General features: G+C 37.8%; 1 protein-coding gene across 1 annotated transcript; it reads right to left on the bottom strand.

The window, feature by feature from the left end:
* LOC125770111 (uncharacterized) lies at positions 1–16,037 on the bottom strand. The gene is made up of 2 exons (XM_049439411.1): positions 14,200–16,037; positions 1–4,298 (listed from the first exon to the last, which is right to left on the bottom strand). The coding sequence occupies exons 1-2, from the start codon at positions 15,642–15,644 to the stop codon at positions 4,055–4,057; spliced, it is 1,689 nt and encodes a 562-aa protein (XP_049295368.1). The 5' UTR covers positions 15,645–16,037; the 3' UTR covers positions 1–4,054.
* Positions 16,038–16,875: the final 838 nt, after the last annotated feature.

Raw genomic sequence — 16,875 nt, 5'->3', positions numbered from 1 at the left:
CAGTTATGTTTTAGCTGGGGAAAAAAATTACCAACGGTAAAGGTAAATGGAAAAGCTATAAAGCAAACATTTCCTTACGAAAAGCACGATCGAACGATAAGATCATAAATATCGAATGACCGTTTGGCACATAAACCAACATGTCAGTAATAAATTATAGGTGTTTCATGAAAACATGAAATGTTTCGAATGCCAAATCGTACGGTAATAAATCATCACATTTCCATTTTTATTTTATTTCGTTTGTGTCTGCTTATTGTTAATTATTATTTTGTTCGCCCATTTATTTGATATAAATGTGGTTTGCTTTAAGAAAAAAAAAATGTTGGAAAACTCCCTCACAACTGTAAGGAAAAATTCTTCCATTCATAAATTTTAATTATATTGAAATATGAACACATATTAACCAACATTACGATCATTCCGATCGATTCACGATCGTGACACTATGCCATAAATCCGGCCATCGATCGTTTACCACAAACACAATCACACCGAAAAACTTCCAAAACCCAGTGGTTCGTTGTTTGGTTTAACTTTTGGGGGAACTCGTTCACGTTCATGCACCGGCAGTAAAGTAATCTTAGAAGTTAATTAAACATTTTTTTGCTGTTGTTCCTTTCTTTTCCCATTTTCCTTCCTAACAACAAACGCGGGATCCGAAACGAATGGGCCTTTGCACGGGAAAACGAACGGCGAAACATGATCGCAAGGGACAGCCGCACCAGGGTTGTTGTCATTGCGGCCCGGTAGCATAATCATATGCCCAACAATGAGCATGAATGATTTATTTAAACACACTGGTACAAACTAAGGTCACACGGAATGTGTACAGATACAGTGATCCACAAAAAAGTGCCTCCTTTGGAAGGGTTTTCGAATGGATAAACATTTCGGTGATGTACAAACATTTACAACCATTTTGAAAGTGTAGAAATGTTGAATATTTAATTCATATTTTATGGAATAAATATAAATTTATATAAACACAATTGAAAATTATTACAGACAGTGTCAAAATGCAAACAATTCGTCTACTATGAAGATTGACGAAAGAGAAACACATTAAAGGAACTGTAACAAAAGAAGAACGAAGCAGCAAAAGAAACTCTCCGAACATTAAAGGAATGTTGGTTGATCCTTTTAAAAAGGGGGCGCGTTCACCGACGTTTGCCTTCCGAGAATGCGAAGGAAAGCTTCCAAAAAAAAAATTGACCTCCGTCACAGTAGAAAACCTTAACGCATCGAAAATGGAACGGGCACGGACATTATTTTGCTCTCTTCCTTATACCTCTACCAATTATTCTTTTGCTGGTTATTTTATTTGTTTAACCATTTTTTTGTTTCCTTTTCTTTTGCTCTTTTTTGAGTTACCTTTTTTATAGCTCTTGCTATAACATTATTTTGCCCGTACGTTGCCATGGTTACGTTCGCGATTGTGTTCCTGCCCGATCAGCCATGATCGTGTAAAGTTTTAAAATGGCTTCCAACGAGACATTTGAAGTTTTTATTATTTTTTTTTCACCGATTGAAAAAAAATAAAAATATGAAGGGAATTTTTAACTAAAGAAAAACACACGAACCACATCATTTCCAATCCATTAGCCAAAATAAAATGTTTTCACTACTGATGGACGCGTCATTTCGGCGCGAACAGGAATAACGCTTCAACAGCGCTAGTAAATGATCACGAGAGCGAAAGAGAGAGATTGGTTTGAAAGTAATAAAAAAAAGTCAACCCTTTTTTTCAAACCCCCATGGAAGGAGAATTTCTTCTTGCTGCCAAAATAATAATCTTCCAAAGCCAACAAAAGCGTACGCCTTTCCGGGAGTAGGGCACGTGAAACGTCAAGCGATTGTTTCGTTTGGAACATTTTCTACCAAATCTTACAGTTTTGGTTTAGCAACGGACGTGTGTGGGTTGCTACCGACACGGTGAGTTTAATTTCGGATATGTTCAATTATTTTTTCTTAAACCTTCCTCACCACCGCAATCACCCTTTCAAGTTCCGACCAAACAACTACAGAAAACGAATGTTATTTTTAAAATGGGATTTTGCTGTATTTTATTCCCGCTTTTGTTCGAATGTTGTAACACCGTCACGTGATGCAATCGTACCATTTTCTGCTTCTCCTATCGCTAACCTTATCGGTTAATGTGTTTGGATTGGAATTACGCCGTTTAGTTTTGAAACGTTTTTTTTTTTGTTTTGTTTTTGCAACCTAACCTAACAAATAATGGAAATTTTTCTCGCCCAAAAAACCAAAGGTTTCCTATTGTATTTAAAAATACAATTAGCCTATGTGTGGTTTACAGTGCTAAACATATAAATGTAATTATTTAGTTTTTACGAACATTTAAAAAATAATGTAACATACAAAAACAGAAACCTTATATGTTGAAAATAGTACATTTAGAAAGGTAGGAATAAAACTTATCGCTTATTTAACATCGACTGTACAGTGAGGAAAAATATTAAGTAACTTAAGTAGTTTTTTGACGCACTTGACAACAAATATGAAACTTTTGTTAAGGTATATACACGCTATACCAACAAGTTTCAAATGTGATTCGGTCGTTTTTATCATTCATCTCAAAACGTCTTATCTAACGTTTGCATTAAAAATTTCTGACGTTTGAATGGCGAAGTAAAAACTAATATCGATATTAGAATCAAACAAATGATTATGTAATGCTACGTTTGATACGCCTTCCATAGTAATTAATGCCATACCGAGAGACGCCAGCTAACAAGAATCTTGGCAAAGGTTGAAGAAATCTTGTTTGTAACTTAAACGATCAACTGATGCTCCGTTTTGTCTATGCAAATGTTAAAGTAGATCTTTCGTTTGTCTAAAACAGAACTTTCCTTTAGTATCCGAGTTCTATTGGGAGAGTTTACAATCTTCAGTAAAGTGTATATCTTTCATCCAGCTGAAATCCTCCAGTAATTTCTTCGTATGATGGACGAGCCTAAGTTAATTACAAGCATCACATACACGTTTTCGTCATACTTCTTAATGAAAGCTTTAATTTCCGGAAGAAACTTTGTCTTGGGCTATATCTCAGAACATCGTAAGTCCTAAAAGAAGGTAGAGAAGGACCTTGCTCAGAAAAATGATGTGTGAGTCGTTGATGATTATCTTCTTAGTAGAGAACATAAATTAGGCGGCATCCACCGACACTTTCGAAAAATCCATCTAGTCCACAGATGTCTTCTTCTACGATCTACATTGTTTATGTCCTACTGCACTGTATGATCACGCCCAGTCTCGGACTTGGAGTTTCTGTTTGGCGCTTGGACTTTTCTCCAGAAAAGAGAAAATATTTGAAGTGCCAGATCTGTCCACCTGTCCATTTTTCTAACGTTTACGATCAGCTTCATTGTTTACAATCGAGGCAAACAATGGCTAAACATACTGTCGACAATCAGTTCTAATCGATAAGACAACAGTAGGTTACTACAAGAACTTAATCCTAATGATGTATAATTTAAACATTTCCTAATAAGTAACTTTTCGTAATTATTCTCCAAAGAACGTTTCGCTTTCGCTGTTTGGTTTGCTTCCATTAAATTCTTAACATTAAATCCTTCAACTCTTTAACCCTTAAACTTATGGAAATGTATTTGCTCTCTGTTCGGTACGCTGATTTGATAAAGTTTGGAAACAAATTGTTTTGCAAGTTTTGCTTTATCCATCGCAAAGTTAAGTGAAATAATGAAAAACCAAACTTAAATGCTCTTTGGAAACTAGCCGTTACGTGAGTTCTACAGAAATTCAACAAACCATCCTACAGCGCTTGGAAAATGGATCGGTTTCTACGGGTCTTATGATTTTGTTTACTAATGTACTAATACTTTTCATTGTGTCTAACCTAACCAGACAACCGTGCAGGTTGTGCCGGAAAACCAAAATGGAACTCCTTGAACAAATATTTGTAACGTTTAACGTTTAATGCTTATTAACAAAAAAAAGGCACTGCCATGAATTCCGTGTTCTTTTCCATCCGCTGCCCGTTCCGGGTTCATCGAAACCGGAACCGACCGTCTAGTCATTCCTTACCACCGATCGTGCTATCGGCAACCGTCTCAGCAATTCCTTCACCACCGGACGATCCATTGCTCCAGTCACCTTCCATGCGCCAAACGCTAAACAGATAACTTAACTTCTCGTGTGCCAAGATACCGCTGCCGCTGAACTGCAGATTACCACCGGAAACGGCCATATTTTTGTGCTCTTCGCGCATCGCCGGCATCTCGTTGTTGGACAGTACCCGATACAGGAAGTCAATGTACCTGTAGAAGAGAAAATGGAGAGAGAGAGAAGATAGCGATCAGTTGTATTGCTAAAGAGGGGACGTTTTCAGGTGGCAAATAAACACAAACAAACAAACAGACGCCCATCGAACATCGTCCGCTTAGGGACCTTTAATACAGGGAAATTACGTCTCGGGTAGTACGTAATCCGACGATTGTGACCATTTCCTTTGAAGTGTAATGCGTATGCGGACAGGTACGCGAAACATGAAAGGATAACAGGATTTCCCGTCTGAATCCTGTTATTTTGTACGGCCTCTTTCTACACCGGCCCTAAACGAGACGGTTAATGAACTTTAACTCGAACGGTGACCGTTGGGTATAACCGACTGGAAAGTTCCTTATTGGTGATCGAAAGTGATGCTGCACAAACCTCCGATGGATGTAGGGTTTTTTCGTGCAGTTGGGACTTTTGTGTGGGTTTCCTCAACGGATGGGTTTTTTGCTCGAAAAATAAGAATTTTGGCGGGAAGTTTCGATACTTCTCGGGAAATTTTTATAATCTATTTCGGTAGTTGTGTAATACTAATAAACAACTACGAGATATGAATTAGAGTGTAAATCATCAGCTCACCACCACCACTAGTCTATTTTTATACCGAATAAGGTGTTTTTCTGGGGAGTTTTACTTAAAAAGTGATCAAACGATCAACAGAGAATCATCATATTTTAGTGAAAGTTTTTTTTTCTTGATTATGCCTTAGCTGAAGAATTATAGGAAAAGCGATTTGCATTTCTCCGTATTAGGATTTGTACAGAAAGACCAGAAATTAGCTGAAGTGCTAATAAATGTTGAAAATACAGTTGGAGGTGAAGAATTTCGTAAAAAAAATTAAATCATCGTTGCATCGTTAATGCAACGGAAATGATCTTTAGGTAGGAAAAAAAAGTGTCGTGGAAGAACAACCTTCAAAGATACAAAATAATGACTTTTTTACAACAAATTGTGACTGACGACGAAAATTCGGTCCATTAAAGTTCTCGAAAACGACCTGCAAGTTATTGATACCAAAGACATGTCTTATTATCAACACCTAAACCACATTATAATCAAGAAGATCATTACATTATGAGCTTTTAAAACTAAACTTAACTATCAGAATGGCAATTGATGGTTTTTTATCGAAAACTACTAAGAACTGCTAACAGCCAGACATTTCATCTAGCGATTATCATATCTTTATTACAAAATGGCCTTCCTGACCAGCAATGAACCAATCACGATAAAGCTGTGGAGACCACGATCATTTTGCCATAATCTATAATTCAGCTATAATTAGTACACTAACGTAAGACATAAGTAATAGTGTAAGTCTTCCAAGTATTGCAAAGCATTTGTAATGTTTAAAACTGCTGATAAACAAAAGGAAGACAAAGAGGCCGCCTTCAAACAAAAAAACAGAAGATCACTATCAAACAAAAGATAGATAATTGACCAAAGCGTCGGAGTCGCTATTGCTTTTATAAATTATCAGAAAAATACAAAAAAAAAGATTTTCAACGGAGATTACATACTTTAAATTCAGCTCAATTTTTCATGCACGATTTTATTTACACTGCTAATGGGAAGGTTTTTTTTAACCCTAATTTTATGCATTATTTTAAGTAACGTATGACGTTTAACGTAGTAACGTCTGATATACGTATAACGTATAACGTATATCAAAAATTTGTTACGCTATTCTAGCATTCCAGCACGTTTGCTTACACGTCATGACTCATCCAACCTACCAAGAAACTCTTTAGATGCTGTCATATTTGTCTCAAAATTACCACCCTTACGCAATGTACTCCTTCGTGCTGGTTGCCTCGCTTACCCGTCGGACAAAGCCGGTCACCAAAGTCGCCATCCACGGGCAGACGGCGGCAAAGCGTACGCAGCAAAAACCAAATTTATTGCACCCCATAAAGAGACACTTTTAACAACTTCCGGAAATGGAGCAGCCAGAAGCAAAACTAGTGCCATTAAAGCCGGCTAGCATCAGACGCATCTGTACGCCCGGGTACAGAGCTGCCAACGGCGAGAAGCATCACTTGCTTCATTCTTTCTTTTAATGTAAAACAAGCAATGCTCTAGCGTGTTGCGTCTCTAAACTGGTAAAGAGCAAATTAAATATTCTCAAGCAATAATAAACAACGGACAGCTCTCGGCTACCTTCCAACAAACAATAAATTCCACCACCGGGTACGATCGATATGTGCCCGGCATCCATTTCCCATTTTCCGAACCAAATAAACCGATCAAAAGCTAATTAAAACGCATAATTTTCTTTCCCTTGCTCGCGGGTTCGGAAACAAAAGGACCCGAACGTTGCGTGTGAAAAATGGTCCCACGCGGACAAACTACTTCCCGAAAAAGTCAATTAAAAATCGTTCATCGTGTTCACCCTCACCAGGACCGGGTGCACGAGATGCTGATGCTGGTGGCGTGTAAAGCGATCAATCATCAAGCTGATCTTGTTCATGGCACAAGATCTTCGCCAGCTGCAGATTGTTGTTTCCGCTGGTACGTCCCAAAAACGGGGGTTGTCCCGTTTTTAACACTTGTTTTTTCAAACCTGCGGCCATGGTGCAGTCGTAGTCGGAACAAAATCTCATTCCACGCTTGATTCGAATTTTCCCGCGGAAATCAACTGCCATTTGTCTTGGGAGCGTACCGAGCTGGGGTGGAGGAACGAATGCTGCTGCCACGATGGATGAGAGTGGTTGTATTCCCTACGGAACTAGATCTTCATCTTTCCATCATACGATTCGTAAGGATCGACCTCAATTCTACTCGTTTTTCGTGTGCCAGTGTCACATGCAACGAATGCCCTTACCTAACACAAGCTGACAAAAGTCGCAGGTATAACGTCCCAACTTTAAACTCCCTTCCCAAGCGATAGTTTGCTCGCGATCGTCAAAAGGAGTTTTCCGGAAGGTGATAAATTTCCTCCGATCCACACTTTTCTTCACATCATTTGACTTGAGTCGGCTACTAGAGCGATATAATCGGGGAGCGGATGCAAAAGGTACGAAACTTCCCCAGTTCGTTCGGAAATGATCGTTTTAAAGAGTCGATCGAGCGTTACGAGCATTTGGCTCGTTATGATTCGTTTCCCTTTTTTTGTCTCTTTCTCTATCCCTAGCTTCGGAATAGCTAAGTGTCGGAGTCGTAAAGAAATGGTGCCTAAAGTGTCCTAGGTCCCCTTGACACACATTGACATGGTACGAATTTATAGACACTGGTGAACCTGCCTGTCGAGATCGAGTGATGACAGTCTGGTGAGCGATACAAAGCATGGCTCTAATGTGTCTAATTATTTCAGTCAAGAACAAACAAAAAAGACTCAAGTATGTTGTTGGAAAAGGAAAACAAAAAAGTGGAATGAAATTATGAAATGATGTCATGTTTTTGTTTAAACAAGTGTTCTTTTTATGTATAATTTTTCATTTCATGTTGTTCACACTTTCTGTTTAATAAATTTTTTTTAACAGAGTTATTTTTATTCTTCAGGATGATGCCTTTTAAATTGCGTACGAGATTTTTCAACTATAGAGCTAAAGTAAAAAAAATTAAACCCTAATATGAGCTAAAATTTGAGGTATGAACATAGCGGATCAATTTTATTTATTTAGTTATGAAAACAAACCTTCACTTAGGTACGTTAGTAATTTAGAAACTTTTCATTGTCACCACGAAGTCATTTTTTATGAATTAATTTTTTTTTTGAAATGTACTTTCTAGTTTTAAATGATGTTGAAAAATGATTGGCTGATATTCCAGTGAATAAAAAACGCCAATTTCTCGTCGAAAACAAGGATTTTTATTTCTTGTGGCCATTAATCACATATTGAAATGAAAAACATGACATCACATGATAATTTCATTCCATTTTTTGTTTTTCTTTTCCAATCACATACTTTAGTCTTTTTTTGTTATATGCTGCCAGTGTATAATCGTTATATGTAAGAACATTTTTTTTACAAACTGTAGGGAACTTCTACGTCATAATAGAACAGCCTGACTTATTTATTTATTAATAATTGAAATTTCCAGGAATAAAAAATTCTGTTCTCCTCTTAGATAGATTTCACTCTAACTATAGACAATATAACACCACTCACAACATTATCCTAAATTAATTCATAATGCTTAAAAAATTTTATAGTGAAGCCATATTATAGCCATATTTAGGACACTTGCCCATTATGAGATACTATAGAAAGGGGGTTGATTAAAAAGATGGTGTTACATCTTTCAGTGAACATTTTACTTACAGCCAAGGTGATTTTAACGACGATTTTAACGGAGATGAAAGCCTTCTTTTCACTTCATACAACATTTAGTTACTGTTTGTGTTATAACTTTTCTTAGATTTAGAGATTTTTTTTATAGCATAAATGAAACGCGCTGGATTAATGTACGACGGCTCGAAGTAGATAATTTAAACTGACTATTATTATTGTGAATGCTGACTACCTACAAGGACTGACGTATACAACGAAGTAAATTGCTACAATTGCTAGCTTAAGTTCAGGCAAGCTATGTCAGTTTAAAAGCATTCAAACTCGAGAAGAAAGGAATGTCTTCTTTCACTATAATTTTTAGAAAATATTTACTTAAAGAAAATATAGAGACAAATTATTTAAACTATAGGTATATAAAGTAAAGTAAGTAGTAGGAATATTTGCGAGCAATATAAAGTACAATATGCAACAGTATAAATATTTTTTTTTCCGTACAACGCTAATATCTTAACGAAAATATTTAAAAAACAAAAACCCAGCTTTAAATGGTACCAAACGGAAAGATTCTCAAAATTGCATCGTGCAACTCAAAAACCACTTTTCGATCGATTCACTGTTTTTTTTCTTGCAACTCAAGGTACCCATAAACGCATTGCCCGAATGTTTTGCATAAGTAGCTTCTATTTTGTTTGCTTCATCTTACATTCGCTTTCAACGCGGTTCTACTCGTTCGGTATAAAATGTGATGTTAATTAACTGCCAGCCAGCTATTCAGCAACCAGTTTTCGCATCCACTGTCCGTCATTCATCAAGTGAGTTTTTTTTATACCATACCGGGTTAATGTGGAATGCTAACCTTAACATCCAACATTTCTCATTTTTGCGAGGAAAAAAAAAACTTTTGCAAATAACATAAAACTGCTACATAATTTCTCACGCATTGGATGAAAGAGTTAACGAGTCTTTTTACTTTTCAAACCTTATTGTTCGTATAAGCGAAAGGATGAAGAATGCAAACACGATGTTGGAAAATGATACAAATGAAAAAGGGAAACATGAAAGTAATGAAAAGTTTGGGAAGAAATGAGCTTGTTTAGTTATCCTGTTCTAACGCAATTTAATAGATTGTAAGCATAAATTGCCACAGCTAAATTATAGATCAATAAATGTTCTAAATGACGTGCTCATCTTCTTTTTGTTCGGGTTTGTTGCTACACTAATGACTTCTCAGCAGACTCATCCGCATCCTCAACTCCGGCATCATGACAAACAACGCCACACATGTTTCGCGTATCGCATCGTATCCACGGGATGAGCATGTACTCAACTTCACGGATTAAGATGGCGTAACTCATTCATTCCACGGAAGGGTGCAAAGGGGCGTGTGGGGTTTAGACGAGAAAGAGAGAAGGAAAAAAAAACACCAACCCCAACTGGTTGGATGCGAAACGGATTTTACGAAACAGCATATCCGCCCTCCCGGATCGTTCATTCCCGATCAAACATTTTCATATTCCAGTTCCGTAATGTTTGCTGTTTATGTTGAACCTTTGTTCAACGCAATTTCCTGCAAAGGGGCGTTTTGGGGGTACGCGTGAAGGGGAACGGTTCGAGTGTCCTGCCCTTTCTTGTTTTTTTTCATGACATCATCAGTTCCCCAAAGCGCGGGAATCGACCGATTTTCCCACCGTCGTCCAAACGACGGACACACATGTGGCCACGTATTGCACGGCGGAATACATCGAGGCTTCCCGTCGATCGGGGTGAGATATATGAGCGCTCCAAGATTGTTTGAATGTGCGTGTTCTAGCCTTTGTGGGAAGTTTGAAACGAAACCCCCAAAACTATGCCTTTGTCTGCGTAACGGTAGCGCAACTTGATAGCTTGTTCGAGTAGAATAAATTCCGATCGAAAACCTGTAGCCACTTGAGGCTAACAACACACGATGTCGATCACACTTACGATCACGAAAGTCACATGTATCTATTTTTAACAATGGGACAGCATTGAACAAGAAGTGGTTATTAATATGGATTATAAAACTAATTTAATGAATTTTGTAATAAGTTCAACTAAATAGATTACAAAGACACTCTACTCTTCAGGATTTGAAGAGATAAATCAGAATCAATTTATAAAACTTTAAAGTTTATTGTTGCATTACAAAAATTATTTTAATTGGGATATATTGTGTCAGTTACAATTACAGCGTTTTGCAGATATTAGTTTTGAACCTTGTACATAAAATAGAGATGGAAAAAGTCATTTCTGCGCTGCGCGGATAATCGGACGCCCTGTTGAAAGGCATATTCATAAACATCCACTTTCTAATTAAAATTGAAAATTGAGTATAATTTTTTTTTATCAAATAATTATATTGTGAAATATTATTTTATTGATATTTGTATTTGTTTGGAACGGCCAGGCCGCATAAGGAAATATTATTTTATACTATTAACACAAAGTTGTTATTGGAAAATAAAATTTTAATTTTTAAACAAAAAAATAAAATTTATTTGAACTATACTACTACTTTAAAGATCTTGCTTCAACTCCTAAATTTTAAGATTTTAATAAAATAAATAAAATATAAAAATAAAACATAATAAATAGATAAAAATTCGCCAAGAAATAATGTATTAATACAAAACTAAAAATATGAAAGTAGTTGGTAAAAAAAATTTGTACAAAAAAAACAAACAATTAGAAGGAAGGAGAAAGGAAGAAGTAATAACTCATTCTACTAGCCAAATCATCAAGAATAAAAGTTGAAGAAAAAAAGAATGCAATCCCCCCAGCAAACATTAAACAGTGGATATGTCGTTTGATCCTATCCAGTGTATGTACGCATTCTATCTCTTTCTCTACAACCAACGAAGAAGCGTTCGGTTTCGCTTTCGCTTCTTAACCAATTTAAACTGAGGATTTTTTTAATTTTTTTTCCTTCTTTTTATCCATTCCCGCTCTTTTGTGTCTCTTTGCGGTTTCGGTTTTGTTTGGTGTCTCAAATTTCAACAAATTTCCACACGCACACTTCTCTTTCACTCTCCTGCTGCTTGGTTTGGTTCACTACATCACTTTTTCATGCGAACATTTCATTCATCCACTCATCGTGTCACCTCGTGGATCTTCGTTTTTAATTTATGTTCCACTTGTCTGTCACACGGCTGCTAGGTCAAAGCGATCCACAAGGCACTGACTAGAGCGTGACTCCGTAAGATGCGCGGCAGTACGGTACAACCGGCGGCATTCGTTCTTTTGTGTACGGGATCCGAAAATGCGTGAAACGGAAGAAAGAAACACAAACGAAAAAGAAACAACTGTCACCCGCTTGGTGGCGCTTGAAAAAAGGGACAAAGTCGGTTTATTTTTGGTAAGCCATTTGGTAATGTTTTCGAGTGCCAAAAAGGTCGCAAAAATTGAATTAATAGTAACTTTAGTGGTTATTGAAAGGGAACACGGGGCTTTATGATTATTTTCTAAATATTTCCTTCCCATTTTTCACGACCTACCAGGCGTCTCCATCGAAGCCACGTTACGTATGCATTTACGTCTGCGTCTGGTCATGCTGAACCGGGTTTTGACACTAATCGAATGTGAAATCGATGACTTTGCAGCGAGCGTGCATGTAAGCCGCTTCTTTGATATGGTTTCAAATGGCGCTCGTAACGCACGTATATGCTTGAAACATTCCTACTCATTGCTGAACGTTTGGTTCATAAATCGTTCAAAATCTTACCTTCCCTGCAATAAGCAGCGTTTGTGTTATAAATCATCTACTAATCTTATTCCTATTCACAACGATTATAGCAGCTAAAGAGTGTGTCCAAAAAAACAAGACAACCATTACAGCAGCGAAGCAGGGGGTTGACATAATTTATTTAAAAATACTTTTTTTAGCACGCAATGAACGGCATAAATCAAAATATATCTAACTCGTACTTTCAATCGATTTTTTTATTGAAAAGTAATAAAGATGATAAATAAAAAAAAAAATTCCAAGAAAGGTTTCATTACCCTCTGCATGTCATTCGCACGATAAAAATCCATTGATCATATTCCGGGCACGGTTTGGATCTCGCGATCGTGAACGATTTTTTTCCTGCTTTTTTTCATTCTGCTATCGCATTTGTGACAGCGTGATGGTGTGCCAGAGACTATTTATTTTTTCTCGCCCAACAGGCGGATACTTCTGCTGTTTTTTTTTTGTTTCCCTAACTTCAGCTCTTTCTATTCTTTTTCCCCCCATTTTTACTTAGCCACGAGTTTTAAGCATTTCCTTTCATTTTGTCTCCCTTTACGTTTTGCGTCGCATTCGCTTTGGCCATTAATTTTCCACCCAAAATATTAACATTCTCACGGAACGCAATAGTTACAAATGAGAGTTTTTGATGGTGGTTGAAATGGGAATTATTAATGATCATAGAAGTGATCATTTTTCATCGATTTGAAACAGGGGAACGAGTTGAGCAGCTTGTATGAGATAAGCTTAACTTTTACCAATGTAAATAAAACTGTTCTTTAAAACGTTTAACGTAAGTGCGAGGAGCTGGAAAACTTAAGACATTTTTTCATGAAGTTGGTCCAAGCTCGGCATGATAGAACAAGACAAAAAAGGAATGAGAGTTTAATAGGTAGAGAAGAAAATTGTTTAAGTGTTTTTCTTAATCAATATATTTAAGTCAAGCTATAATACTCTTACGCTCAGTTGAAACTTAATAATATTAGGCGATCAGTTCTTGCTAAAGAACTCACCCAAAAGAAGGCAAATCACACCAAGATCACAAAACGAAATAAGAGAGAAAATGAGGAAAAAAGAGAGAACATTCAATATTCAGAAACACAAATCAAGGCAAGCGATATCCTTTGAATACTTCGTTCGTCGATTCGTTTGTCTAGATAATTATCATGCTTTAAAACAATTATCATTATTCCGTTTTCTACTTTTTCGACAGAAATATGAATATTCTACATCATTTACTTTTAAAAATTCTCGTTTTCCGATCATTGAAATCACTTTTCCAAAGTTAGGAAATCACAATTTTCATGATTAAAAATTTCACATATTATTTTGAAATTCAAATTAGAACCTACAGTGTATTAGCTAGTCTGAAAAGCATAGGAAACAATAAGTATTCGATTCGAGGTTCCTACAACTTCAATTATCTTACAACAGACAATTTCCAAAACTTATAATACATTAGACAAGATCCATGAAAATATGAAACTAATGCCACAAACGTCGAAACAAGCTGCTACATCATCAAACGAAACAGAAGACACTTCATTATTCGTTTATGTTTTATTGCAGTCTATCAACGTAAGATGATATTAATGATAAACAAGTTGTAAAACTACTATTTCTTAAGTTCTTTTACATTTAAAACATCTAACATTCACTACACTGCATTGATAACATCAACTATAAAAGAAAGCAGAGGTACAATTTCATCACAAGTGATCTCAATAACATCAATTCTTGTGGCCTGTGGTTTCGAATCCAAATTTCCAATTTTTTTATCTCTTCATTTCTATAAAATCAAGACTCTGAATGCATAACACTTTTGTTACGATGCTTCAGGGTATTAAATGGTAAAATCCTATCGAAAGTAACTTAAACGAACGAGTAATGAAATAAGCCATAACTTACCTTGAAGCTAACCGGAGTGTCTGTATCTTGCTCAGCTTGTCACTCGGCAACGTTGGAATGATTTTGCGCAGTGAGGCGAACGCTTCGTTCAGACTCTGCGTCCGTTGCCGCTCGCGTACATTTGCAATCACCCGTTGGTTTTGCACCTCCTGGTAGCTTACCGAATCCTTGACAACCCGCTTCCGGATTCGGCCGGTACGAGGTTTCCGGTTTCCGAACGTACCATTCTTATGCTGGGAAGGATCACCAGTGCCAGCACTTCCCACACCACTACCGCTATTGGTACTGGTGGGAGATAATTCTTGCCCATCGGAAGGCTCCAACATGGCTACCGTTGTGGGTTGAACGTGCTCCTGTCCATACTTCCCGACGGAACAGCTCGATTCGTCCAGCTTTACGGGTGAGCTGGAGCACACCGACAAGGAACTATCTGCCCCAACAGGACTATGGGTGGGTGTCGTATCGATAGCAGGAAGTGGATGCGTTTGGTTTTGTTCCAGCTGCTCCGGATGATGTGTAGCCGGGTGATAGTAATAAACAACGCCCGAAGATTCGTAACTACCCGCGTCCGATACGCACATCATCGTTTTCGCAGGTGACGGTTCACAGTGACACGAGTTAATATGGCACGATCCGTTAGAGGAGGACTCATCATCCAGTCCGGACATCACTACCGGCAACGGTCCATTACCACGCGCCATTATCAGGTCGGATCCACCGTAAGCAATGGTTGTACCACCGTTCGTATGGTTGTAATCCTGAGATACGGGTGTCGTCGGTGCGTAAGCCCATCCACCGTAGTTCCCATCGTAACGTATCCGCTTCTCCGGCTGATATCCATCCGGACTAAGCGAACTTTGATCAAACTCGTAATCGTAGTCCGCATCAAGCATACGGCGCTTCTTGGCATTTTCGCACGATGTGGAGTACGTTGCAAGGATCGACGGTAGTGACTCCAAGCTTTGTGGCTGTGTCTGCTCTAGTACATTCGGCACACCGTAGCATTGTAGTGCGGGAAAGGTAACACGTCCACCGGATGTCATTTCCGGTGCGCTACCTTGATACACGTAGACCGGTTGGGATGTAGCTACACTAACCGGCGGTCCGGCAGACGTATTGTGTCCAACGGATGGTTGTGACATCAGTACACCAAAGTCGGGATTCTGATGTACACCAAGATTGTCCGCCTCACCATGCTGTCCACCATTGTGATGGACGGGCTGCAGATCAGGTATGGTGCGAAGTTGATGCTGATAGGCTGTGTTCAGGTGATCTTGCTTGTCACCATCGCCATCATACCGTTCGTTTTCCAACTTTACCTGCGAGACAGTATTCGTTGACTTCTTCATCGGGTATGCCGGTGAGTGGGATGCAGTACTGCCGGACCCAGCACCACTAATATCCAGTATAAGCATAGGAGAGCTGGACGATCGTTCACCGGACATAGTTTACCGAACTGGCACGAATATCTCGAATGTCCACATTCACTTCACAACCGCAAAACTACTCACACGCCCACACATTAATGTTTGAATCACGAACTATCCACACAATCGCGTAATCTTGACGTGTGACGATCACCACTCTGCTGATGGTCGTCTAAAATCCCCAATTTAAACAATTAACTTTCACTCAATCACACATCCACTAAACCGTACCTATACACTACGACTCTACTCTCTTTAGTTGTGTCTCTATTCTACTGACACTATCCGTGTCAACTGATGATCACCAACGGAGAAGCAAGATCGCAACGATCCGGGCACGTCAGCGTAGAACTTCACATCTGCACGCGCTCGTGAACTATTTCAAACTAACTCTGCAATCCGGAGCACGCACGATCCGATCACTACGTCTCCGCACACTCACCAACAAAGAACAGTAGGCGGATAGAAACCAACTCACCGAATGTATCTCCGGTGGAAAAGCGGAAAAACCGATCCCACGAGGATGTTCATCTTTCTTTCTCTCTCTCTCAGTTGTTGAATCTGACAGAAAAGTGAGTGAGTGAGAGAGAGAGAGTCAACGCCAAACGGATCGAAAGAGCGACACAGCGAAAAAGTGAGAGTTGATCTTTATGTGTCTAGCAGCAAAGTATGTAAATGATCTTCTTAAGAAACCGTTTTGGAACGACTGTTTGAGACATAGTTTGGATCATTTTTTTCTTTTTCTTCTTTTCACACCTTTTTTGCCAACTACGAAATGTCGAGAAGAGGTGTTGAGTGAAACAATCTTCAGGAAGGAAGCCAATGGGATGGGAAATTTTAAATTGTAACGGTTAAATTGTTGGTGAATTTTGGAGTGTTTTTTTAATAAAGAATCGTTACGAGGAAGGATTTTGTATCACGTTTGAAGAAAATTTGGTAATAAATACTTACTTGACTTTTTTTCTAATTATTTGGTACGTTAATAGTTTGGAATGAATTTTATTGATTATTGGTGATTTTAAACATTTTTTATTATTTAGAAAAAAATTACAGCATTAATTTTACTAAATAATATAAAAAAGCTTGCAAATCATTAGGAAGTTTTTTTGAAACAACATTTTTATTTGCATATGAAATGTCTGACCTTAAATATGGAATATGCTACTGCAGTTTAATACTTTAAAGTCCATATTATTGTTGCGATACAATGAAGAGATTTTTTTTTTTGGGCTAATATCAACCAGCATGT

This window comes from Anopheles funestus, chromosome 3RL (genome assembly GCF_943734845.2).
Source record: "Anopheles funestus chromosome 3RL, idAnoFuneDA-416_04, whole genome shotgun sequence".
Classification (NCBI taxonomy): domain Eukaryota; kingdom Metazoa; phylum Arthropoda; class Insecta; order Diptera; family Culicidae; genus Anopheles; species Anopheles funestus.
Note: the sequence above shows the minus strand (reverse complement) of the source record. Positions and strands in the feature narration are given on the sequence as shown.

Excerpts from the sequence above, each read along its gene's own strand:
- LOC125770111 (XM_049439411.1), bottom strand. The coding sequence starts at position 15,644 with ATGTCCGGTGAACGATCGTCCAGCTCTCCTATGCTTATACTGGATATT. Across the intron at positions 4,299-14,199 it reads ACACTCCGGTTAGCTTCAAG|GTACATTGACTTCCTGTATC; the intron begins GTAAGTTATGGC and ends TCTCTTCTACAG.